Source organism: Fundulus heteroclitus, chromosome 21 (genome assembly GCF_011125445.2).
Source record: "Fundulus heteroclitus isolate FHET01 chromosome 21, MU-UCD_Fhet_4.1, whole genome shotgun sequence".
Classification (NCBI taxonomy): domain Eukaryota; kingdom Metazoa; phylum Chordata; class Actinopteri; order Cyprinodontiformes; family Fundulidae; genus Fundulus; species Fundulus heteroclitus.
Window position 1 is genome coordinate 40,310,180 of NC_046381.1, and position 11,128 is coordinate 40,321,307.

Sequence of the window (11,128 nt, forward strand, 5' to 3'; positions counted from 1 at the left end):
AGAAAACCCAAATCTAGAACACCACAACCTTTAAATGCTTCAGTCCATGTTTTTCAGCTCCTTTAAGTGGCCATGCACATTAATTTTACTCCGTCTGGATTAGATTAATTACTGTAAGACATGCAGGACCCAGGCCCTCACAGACTGATTCTCACTGCTCCATGACTCAAAAGAACCGACACCCTGACCTTCCCCCCCTCTGAAAGTCTGTTGGCATTAACAGTTTATTTAATGAAGAAAATGTTTAAAATCACCAAGAAAGCCTCACAGACTCAGAACCTCCTTCCAAATTTATTTTATTCCATCTGAAATGTGAAGCCAGCGCAGGATGTCCTCCGCACCGACCGGCTCCTCCTCTTCCTCTTCCTCCTCTGCGCTCCTTCGTCTCCAGCAGAGACTTAAACCAGTGAAGTGTCCCAGTTGTAAAAACGAAAAGCAAAACAAAAATCCTACGGAGTGGCTTGTCGTCCCGGTGCGGTCGTCTCAGTCGTCGTCCACCGTCGGTGTGATGGTCACGCCTCTCCGGATCTGGCCCCAGCCGATCAGACTGAGACAAACACAGGAGACAACATGAGACACCAGAACCTGCAGAACCCGCTCGCTCACGTCTTTCTCCCGCAGACGGCGCCTCGCTTCCAGCCGGTCTAAAGACACCTGCCGTATTTTTCAGGCTATACGCATCAGAGAATTTGTAACCCACCCAGACAACAGAGCTGCAAGCTAGCACTAGTTGCTATTAGCTTCCTGTAACCTGTATGCTAGCGCTAGGTGTTGTTAACTTCCTGTAAGATGTATGCTAGCGCTAGCTGCTATTAGCTTCCTGTAAGGCAGCTGTAAGCTAGGGCTAGCTGCTATTAGCTTCCTATAAGCTGTATGTTAGCGCTAGCTGCTGTTAGCATCCCGTACGGCAGCTGTAAGCTAGCGCTAGGTGCTATTAGCTTCCTGTAAGCTGTATGTTAGCGCTAGCTGCTGTTAGCTTCCTGTACGGCAGCTGTAAGCTAGCGCTAGGTGCTATTAGCTTCCTGTAAGCTGTATGTTAGCGCTAGCTGCTGTTAGCTTCCTGTAAGGCAGCCGTAAGCTAGCACTAGCTGCTATTAGCTTCCTCTAAGGCAGCTGTATGCTAGCGCTAGCTGTTATTAGCTTCCTGTAAGCTGTAAGCTAGCGCTAGCTGTTATTACCTTCCTGTAAGCTGTAAGATAGCGCTTCCTGTAAGCTGTAAGATAGCGCTAGCTGCCATTATAAAAGCCTGTAAACTGTATGCTAATGGTAGCTGTTATTAGCTTCCTGTAAGCTGTAAGCTAGCGTTAGCTGCTATTAGCTTCCTGTAAGCTGTATGCTAATGCTAGCTGTTATTAGCTTCCTATAAGCTGTAAAGGCTTCCTATAAGCTGTAAGCTAGCGTTAGCTGCTATTAGCTTCCTGTAAGCTAGCGTAAGCTAGCGCTATTATAAAAGCCAAATAAAAGGAGGAGAAAGCTGCTGCTTACCGCCAGTGCTTCTCCACGCGCCGGCTGAGCGCGATCTTCTCTCCCACCTCGGTGCACACGGGGTTGGTGAGGACGATCTTGGCCAAGTCGGCCTTGACGGCGCTGACGCGGCCCCCCGTCGACAGCGACCCGATGTTCACCATTAGCACCTCGTTCTTGGAGAGCTTTTGGACCTGCGGAGCGGAGACAGCTGGTCAGAAACCGCCGCCGCGGAGAGGAGTCGGGACTACGTCTCCCATGATGCACGGCTCACCTTGGCGGCCTTCTTGTCCCCCTCTGTGCGGACTCCCAGCAGCCTCCTGAGGAGGAAATAGGAGATCTCCAGCTCGGTAAAGATCTCGGGCAGCGCCCCGACGGCTCCCAGCACCTGACCCACCATACGGTCCGCCCGGCACAACGTCGGGTCGATCTTGGTTCCGACACCTGGACAGACGGAGAGCTTGTTTTAGGTCCTCCACTTGAAATTCACTTTTAACTGGATGTATTACTAGAGCAGCAGAACCCGGGATCAGACCGGGACAGACAGGAAGGAAAGATGGACCCAACGAAGGAAATAAAAAAAGAGGAAGGTCCTAAGGAAGCAAGGACTCGTAGAAGGACAGAAGGAAGGAATAAACTAGGAATGAGCGACACAAAGGAGGAAGGAAGAAGGTTAGAGAAGGAAAAAGGAAGGAAGGAAGGAAGCACCTCAGAAAGAAAGACTGAGGAATTAAAGGAGCTACGAGTAATACTGACACCTTGTGGCTCAAATTGGTACAACAGCCTCACAATCACAACGATCTAATCTGCCATTTTTAAACGGTTTGTAACTGCTGTGAATTTTTACCTCCACAGGACATGAATATGATGATGTAATCTGTTCTGGTCTGCTTCTCTTACTGGCTTCCATGTTAGCAGGCTGCTGCTCTTTAGCCAACATAAAATACTAAATGCTCTGTGCTGGGAACCCTGGAACTCTCATCTGATTGGCTCAGGAACCAGGAAGTAAACACGGCTACACTCTGAACCAAAGTAGTTCTGGAGCATACCTCTAGGTTTGAAAGGAGAAAAGTGTGACTAAAATGTTGTTGATGGAGAGGACAGATTGTAGGGAATGTTACTTCCTTCCCAGGTTTAGGGATTTAGGCTGATTATACAGAAAATGTATTATTTATTGCTCCTTTAAGGACAGAAGGACAAGGAAATAAGTGAACAAAATAGGAAAGGACAGACGAGGGGAGAAGGTGAGAAAATAAGGACACAAAGAAGAGAGGAAACTAGGTAGGAAGGAAAAAAGGAAAGGACAGAAGCATAGGATACATGTGATGAATAAAGGGAGGAATGAGTGAAGGAGGTAGGAAAGACAAAGTTAGGATGAAGGAAAGGAAACGAGGAGCTAAAGGTCTAAAACACTGATCCAGAACTCGGTTCCTCTGGGTTCCGGGTCAGATTTAACATTTTCCTCCTGCCCAGACATGGCGTCTCCTCACCGATGAGGCCTCCTGGCGCCGCGTACTGCAGGTCGTTGTGTTCGGCGAACAGAGACACGATCTTGGAGAAGATGGGTTTGCACATCAGCTTCCCCTCCTGGTCCTTGGAGACGATCCCGGGCCGGACCTCGATCTCCTGGCCCACCTGCGGGTCACACGGACGCACGTTTCAGATAGAAACCCCCCCCGCCGTGGCGGCGGCCGTTCACCGCGGCGGTCCTCACCTTCAGAACGCCCTTCAGGATGCTTCCTCCGGCCACGCCCCCCTTCAGGTCGTCCACCTCGCAGCCCGGCTTGTTCACGTCAAAGGACCTGATGACTGAAGGACGCCGCCGCGTTACAACTAGCTAAAAAACTACCCAGCAGCACCGGGGTGGGGGGGCTGACTGCTTACCGATGAGGCGGGGCTCTGAGATGAAGTCTCTGACGGGAACAGGGATCTTCTTCACGATGTACTCACACACCACCTCGATGTTATACTTCAGCTGCGCTGAGATGGGAATGATGGGCGCGCCCTCGGCTACCGTACCTGCAGCAGAGACGAGACGGCCGTCAGCAGAGCGCCGCAGAACCAAGAATAAAGACAACAAAGACTAAAGAGAACAAGGACTAAAGAGAACCAAGACTAAAGAGAACCAAGACTAAAGAGAACCAAGAATAAAGACAACAAAGACTAAAGAGAACAAAGACTAAAGACACACGTCGCATCAGCGGGATCTGAGTATATAAGGAAAACTTTAAATGGAGCAGATTAATTTATGGGGAGAAACAAGTAATAAACGCATAAAACAGAATAAAATTACTCTAATTGAAGCATTTCTGTAGATTTTTACATTAATCGGGGACTCTTCAAAATATGGAAGACAGATAGTAACTTTCTTTAGACTTTTTCTGTGTTAAAGGCAACTTTACTGAAAGAACCAATCCTGCCATAAGCACGTTCCTTTTTCCCTCAGCGCTGTCTCACAGGCACAGCTGCTGCTGCCTCGTCTCTTTGCATGCAGTCAGATCACAGACAGCAGAAATGAAACCCACGGTAAAATTAACCATACATGCACCAAAGCATGGGAGATCCCACCCTGGATTACAAAGCATTTCTGTAGATCTATGCATTCATCGGGGACTCTTCAAAATAGGAAAGACAGGAGAACCCGTCATTCTAGTAAGGCAGATGTGAGGAGGGAGTCGTTAAGGTGCCGTCTACTTAGGGATGGACGATATAGAAAAAAAGCATATTGATAAAATAGAAATCATAATGATTGATATTGATAATTATCAAAAAAAAAATTCAAAATATACATTTTAAGTGCAGCCCTGACCATTTTGTGCTGTTGCTTAATGACCTATTTTTAAATAAATGGATTCAAACACAACCTTTTAGTCTAGAACCAGAACCAGACATGGAGAAGCAGCATTTAGTTCCTTTGCTCCACTGATCTGGAACAAACTCCCAGAAAACTGTAAAAGTGCTGAAAGCCCGAGTTCTTTTAACTCAAGATTAAAACACATCTGTTTAAAATTGCCTTTGAATGTTCAAGTTAAACTGTTTTTAAATGTTCTTTTTTTTGTTTCTACATTCTATCCCTACTTGCTTTTATTCCTATATTTTAATCATGTAAAGCACTTTGCATTGTCTCTGTACTGAATTGTGCTATACAAATAAATTTGCCTTGCCTTTAGTCAACAAACGTTTTACGAAAACTGTAAGTGTTAAAAAAGAAAAAGAAGAACACGTGGTGTCTGAACTCTGAAGGTTTATGGAGCGTTCCTGGGTTTGTGATTGGTTGTGAGGATGTAATGACTGTAGTAATAACCTACGTGATAGGCTAGAATGCTAGAATGCAGTTATTTTATTTAAATTCTTATTGACCCCTGTTTTTTATATTGATCCATACGTCTATTGATCGATATACATAGTTATTGAATTATCGTCCAGCCCTACGTCTACAGGCTAAATTATTATTTTTTTTTTTTAGGAAGTACGGCTGTCCTACCATCACAAACACAAAGGAGCAGCTTTGGCTCAGAGACCCGGCCCAGCTCTTCATAAACCTGCAGGTGGGTCCCGCCTGGATGTTTCCCCCGGGCCGGCTGAGAGAAACCGAGTCAGTCAGCACGGTTAGCGGTGTGGAAGCGGACTCACCCTGCACGAAGGCGAGGATCTGCTCGTACTGCTCCTTGGCCTGGCTCTCCTTCACCAGGTCGATCTTGTTCTGGAGGATCAGGATGTGCTTCAGCTTCATGATCTCGATGGCAGCCAGGTGCTCCGACGTCTGCGGCTGAGGACACGACTCGTTCCCCGCTGCAGGCACACAGAACCGGTTAACAGCCAGGCTGGGTCCACAGAGCAGCAGCTGGGGGGGCGGGGCTTACCGATGAGCAGCAGGGCGGCGTCCATGACGGCGGCGCCGTTCAACATGGTCGCCATGAGGATGTCGTGGCCGGGACAGTCGACAAAGGACACGTGTCTGTGGGAGAGACAGGAAACGGTTAAACTAGACCCACCTGGTGGGTTGGGACCCCTGACCCGTTCTGCTAGAACCCTTAAAGAGACAAAGAACATCTGCAGCAACAGCAAGTCAGCTTAACTCAGCTCATTTATATAAACGTTGCTTCCTATCACAGCTAGTTTAGCCTAGGAACCTGGTGACGTCCCTGACCGGCGCTAACGAGCTACGAGGAGCCCCACAAACGGCAAAGTTTTAAATCTAAGGAGGCAATTAAAGTTTAAATATCATGAAAAGTTAAAATGTATTTTATTTTGAAAAACCAAAACCGCCTGCAGCTTCCTGTCTGGCTGTGAAGTTAGCTGGCTAGCTAGCTGGCTAGCTAGCTAGCGCGCGGCTACTGCGCTCCTCTCAGGAGGGAAAGAAGAGAGGCAGGGGCGGCTCTAGACAGGGGCCCACAGGGGCCAGTGTCCCTGTAGAAATGGTCCAGGCCCCTGTTATGGCCCCTGTACTAAAGACATAAATTAAATAAACTTCTTACGATTATATGCATTGGTGAAGAAACCACACCTGATTTGTCACTTTGACCAATTTTATTTTTTGTACCTTTACAATTTCACCCTAACAAGGGTTTGAAAATCAAGGTGTTTTACTTTTAGCTTCAGCAGCATTGAGCTGGATCACAGTTTTCATCTGCTAGATCAGGGATCTGAAACTTGCAGTGTCTCACTTCATATTAAGCGATTAAATATTGCCCTGTTTTATGATTTCATTCTTTTATGTGCCCCTGTGAAAAAAAACACTGGCCCCACCTTGGCCCCCCCGGTAAATTTGGTCTAGAACCACCACTGTAGAGAGGACAGTCCTCTGTTGTCCATTTAGCGTCTTTGCTGCTGTATTTAGAGACTTTTCAGACCCTATAGCGACTTTCTTTGGACTTTTTCTGTGTTAATAGAAACTTTACTGAAAGTATCAATCCTGCTGGAGCCACTAGCTGCCATGAGCCTGTTTCCTTTTCCCTCAGCGCTGTCTCACAGGCACACCACAGCTGCCTCGTCTCTTTGCATGCAGTCAGAGCACAGACAGCAGAAATGAAACCCACGGTAAAATTAACCATGCGTGCACAAAAGCCCCGGTGATCCCATCCTGGATAACAAAGCAGGGAATAAATATGACATAAATACAGTTTTTAAAGTTGTGTTGCACTAAAATAATTCCCTGGATTTGATTCTTCACTCACTTATTCAACTCGTTCACTTTGAGTCTCTGATAACGTTCTCTTTGGTACAGTTTGTTTTATGTAGCGTGGATTCAGGCAACGTATTAAAATTAATAAATCCTTTCATAAAGGTCACTTGTCATTCATAACAATCAATCACAATTTTAATAATTTCCGTCTTTGAAAAAGCTTCTTACTCCTACAGCCTGGGTCACAAATCTATGAGCAAATATGCTCTCAGTGACCGTTTGGATCTGAGTGACTAAACTCTACGTTATTTTACATCTATAGATCAAATAAACCACACATAAAAAATTAGCCTGGCAAACGATGCATTAATCAGTCCTTTGTGATTAAAATACAGCACATTAATGCTGATGTTACAGTGATGATGTGATCTGTAGCGTTAATAAATCCCACATAAATAAACACAAGAAAAAAAACAATGCTGAAAGCTGAGTATGTGAACAAGCCAGACTGGAACAAACTGCGTGTTTACAAGACAAAGAGAAATAAATCATGGATATTCTATAATTTTCACAGCATTCCTCTTCGTCCCATCGCTGCAACGACTAACCGACATTATTGTTAATGAAAAATTATCGACATAAAAAAAACTCGCCTCCATTTCATAACAGCCACCCTAGAACACTGGAGTCATATTATCTCCACTTCTTTAACCAACGGCTTTCCTTTTTGTTACGGTTCTGTTAAAATCTGTCCACAAACTATCAACATGATTCTTCCTGGTCGTCCAGATTTATTTACGCTGACGTTTGATTTTCAGAGGATTCCCGCATTGAGCTCGCCGTCTGACCAGACGCCACAACAAACCAACAAACCTGTTCTATCTCAGATTTTCTATCGTTACGTCTCTCAGGCTTTGAAAGTCAGCCGACTATTTTAAAATCCTGCCGTATGAATCAGCGCTTTCACTTTTTTTTGATACAAAAATAACTTTTAGGTTGATTTTAGACGAGAACGAGGCAGTAAAAACAAAATATCTGGCTGGCTTATAGCTGTAAAACAGCCGTTAAGTCAGTTCTGCTTCACTGCTGTAGCTGAACCGATGTTAATGGTGGCCTGTAACTTATTTAATTAGTTCATTAGTTCATTCATCACTGAGGTTAAAGTGAAGCTGCATGACGGGACAGTTTTATTTAACTTTACCGATTGCCTAGAATGTCGGAGTTTATTTAGAAATGAATAATTAGCTCCTATTTAATATTGATGCTGGGAATATTGTCTGATTAAAGAGAACAAGCCTGACTGCAGAAATGTTAATATGCTCCTTATTTAGTTTGGTTTAAAATCTAAACATTAAAAGGTTGAAGGTCCAAAGATTGTTTTAAAAACATTCTTACAGTAAAAAAAAATCTACTTTGATAGAAATATTGAAAATAAACTGAGTTAAATTAAAATTATTTTATGGAGGATCATTTATGAAGCTAATAAATAGAGGAGTGACAACAAAAACACAATAAAGAGGCGTTTAAAGGTCGTCAGACAGGAACAGGAGAGCACAACTTTTTTTTTTCCAGATTTTTACAACTGAAGTGATGATGGAGGTCAACAAAAATAATCACGATTAGTCGAGTAATCGTAAAATAACCGACTATAAAACAATCTAATTCCGCTCATTTCTCTGCAGCCTACCTGACCAGCTTGAAGTTGCCCTTGGTGCCGGGGATGTCTGTGGGGAACTCGTCGGGGGTGCTGCTGCCACACGACCTGTAGCACTCTGGCCGGGGGCAGCTGGGGTCGTCCAGCATGTAGACCTGCAGCGAGGGGGGGGGCATTAGATAATAAGATGGACGGCTGGACGTGTAGTCTGGGCATCAGGAGGGAGCAGAAGGATCGTTTCATCCAGAACATTTATAGCTTAAAATTAGGGAGTAAATCAGCAGCTTTGGCACAAAATGATGTTTTATAGATTTGTTCTGATTAGTCTATTACGATTTAGCCATTTTATTTTTACACTCTTACAGGTTTCAGGCATTTAAATAAAAGAAGCATTCTTCAAATAAGAAAGAATAAATCACCTGTTTACTATAGCCTGCTGCCCGAATTTCAAAATAAAGGCGTATCTTAAAAATGACGATATAGATTAATATTTTCTCTTTGTATCAACATAATTGGACCGTTAATAGAATTGATATCTCTCTCTATCGAGATAGATAGATAGATAGATAGATAGATAGATAGATAGATAGATAGATAGATAGATAGATAGATAGATAGATAGAGAGATAGATAGATAGACACATTATCTGTGGATGGATGTATTGTTACAGAGTTATTCAAAATGGATCTCTGAGCAGATCTAAAATGTCCAGAAATGCAACCAGATCTAAAAGTTTCATCTTTCAGGTCAAAATCACACTTTTCCCGATTCAAATTTCTTGATTTCTTGTCTGATTTATAAAGTCTAGCTACGCCTCACGTTTCTGCAGCTTCTGCCTTTAAACGCAGAAGCTGCAGAAGAGAGGAGGTACGTTTGGACTGCCAGAAATTAATGGTGGATAAATTTAGACGTTAGGATTGTGATTAATCTGAATAAATAAGTATATTTTCTGATTTTCTGGTTCACTTTCAGACCCTTTAAATAAAGTTTTCCTTCAGTTCTGTCGGCTGAAGGGAAGAAACGAGCCGGGATGGACCGGCTGGGCGCACCTTAGCGTTGGCATATCCCAGCTTGATGGTGATGTTCCTCTCCAGCTCGTTCTTGAACCTGACGGTGTGGACGCCAGAGATGGCCTTCACCACCGTGGACTTCCCGTGCGCCACATGGCCGATGGTGCCTGCAGGAGGGAGAGGAGACAGATTTTTAATCCACCGCCGTTTCTCACGTTAAACGCACGTCGGCTGCTTTCAGTACCGATGTTAATGGTGGCCTGTCTGCTGATGATCTCTGGAGACAGAGGCGTTAGGGTGGACACGTCCTGCGGGGAGACGACACGTCAGACACAGAGCACAAACACGGACATTATACCTGTAAATCACACCGATGATCACACGATACAACCAAAATAAGATCATTTTGGTTTGAGGAAACTAAACTATTACAACATAAAACATGTTTGAGACCAACTGATGGGTCAGCGTTAATACGTCAGGATCATTTCTGCAATTAAGCCTTCATTTGATCTCCAACATGGCTGCAGTTGGTTCTGAACTTAGCTAACTATAAACGAAAAGCGTTAAAAAGAATAAAATAAATTATAAAAACCAGGCAGTAGCAGAATAATGAACTCGCTGACCAAGCAGGCCTCCTACCAGGCGTGTGGGCTGCCTGTTGTTCTGGTCAGCCAGGAGGAGGCCAGTTAAAGGGACAGTCCACATATTCTATTTTTTACTGATGCATCATGATGAACTAGTAAAATAATACATTTATTATTTGTTAATATAAACAGATTGGATTATTCTGCCTACTTTAAACTAGAAATAATCTTTACAACGCAGCTTAAACTGCCCTGTTAGATGTTAAATACCCCCAGGTCCGCCTAACCAGACGCATATATCGCTTATGCCTTGGGCCGACTTTGACTAGGACACCTCTCTGGGAGGAAGGAGCTCCATGGAGCCCTGGCCTCGCCTAAAGGGAGCCGCCAGCAGACGTAGCAGCGATCGGTCCCCGCAGCTACAACCTGATGTTACCGCCGGTGAAAACGGACGTCCCGGTACTACCGGGGCAGACTGAGGCGCTCCGGTAGAAGTGGAGCGGTTAGCGGGGAGCTCTCCGCCCCGCTGGGCCTGCCGTCATGTGCCGGGTGGAAGCGGCGCAGCTCCGGCCACCGTTTTCCTCTACCGTTCCCGCCCGTTTCCTGACCCCCTTCCCCCGGAATAAACCCCCGGAGCAGCGGACCGTGGAGCCAGGAGGCGGTAAACGTTGAGAAACGGGGACTCACCAACGTGCTGAGGTCCTGTTTGGCCAGGTGAGGCTGACCGAGCGTTGTACCAGACTCATCGCCCGCCATCTTGGATGAAAAGGGAACGGAAGAGGCGGCTCCGCCTGATCAACGGAACCCAAACAAATATGTGAAAAATATCACAATTTTTACTAATGGTAAATAACAAAGCGTTAAAAACAAGTTAAGAAAAAACAACAGAAAAAATAAATATATATATTTTCCTAGTTTTAAACGACAAAAACTCCTCCCGGTGAGAGACTCGGGGTCCTTTCTCAACGGCTGATGCAATTTCTCGCCCCCGCGAAGAAGATTTTAACGGAAGCTTCTACCGCTTTACCTTTTTATTATTGGCTTATTACCGGAACTGACACGTTTATCAGCTCACCTCCACGCTCAAAATATAAGCTAAATAAAATAAATACAAATTTTCCTCGCGTTTGGGGTCCGTCGTTAGAAAGTGACGTCATTTTCAAACAAATTGTAGTTCCCAGTAGATCGTTTTGTAGTTCTAACTTGCATGACGGTGAATCAAAATGCTCAATAAGATTACTGTTTTTTAAATTAGTTCGACTGATTGATTTGATTCATAACTTAATT

The 11,128-nt window shown here is 44.6% G+C and overlaps 1 protein-coding gene across 1 annotated transcript; it reads right to left on the reverse strand.

The window, feature by feature from the left end:
* Nucleotides 1–279: 279 nt before the first annotated feature.
* eif2s3 (eukaryotic translation initiation factor 2, subunit 3 gamma) lies at nt 280–10,650 on the reverse strand. The gene is made up of 12 exons (XM_036125004.1): nt 10,529–10,650; nt 9,499–9,562; nt 9,294–9,421; nt 8,277–8,398; nt 5,328–5,422; nt 5,098–5,256; nt 3,349–3,483; nt 3,179–3,273; nt 2,955–3,099; nt 1,739–1,908; nt 1,486–1,658; nt 280–547 (listed from the first exon to the last, which is right to left on the reverse strand). The coding sequence occupies exons 1-12, from the start codon at nt 10,595–10,597 to the stop codon at nt 484–486; spliced, it is 1,419 nt and encodes a 472-aa protein (XP_035980897.1). The 5' UTR covers nt 10,598–10,650; the 3' UTR covers nt 280–483.
* Nucleotides 10,651–11,128: the final 478 nt, after the last annotated feature.

What these genes read in the sequence shown, in the direction of transcription:
- eif2s3 (XM_036125004.1), bottom strand. Translation starts at nt 10,597, where the DNA reads ATGGCGGGCGATGAGTCTGGTACAACGCTCGGTCAGCCTCACCTGGCC. An exon ending in GATCCTCGCCTTCGTGCAGG is followed by an intron (nt 3,484 to 5,097) that starts GTGAGTCCGCTT and finishes TCTCTGCTGCAG; the next exon opens with GTACGGTAGCCGAGGGCGCG. An exon ending in GGCGCCAGGAGGCCTCATCG is followed by an intron (nt 1,909 to 2,954) that starts GTGAGGAGACGC and finishes CCGTCTGTCCAG; the next exon opens with GTGTCGGAACCAAGATCGAC.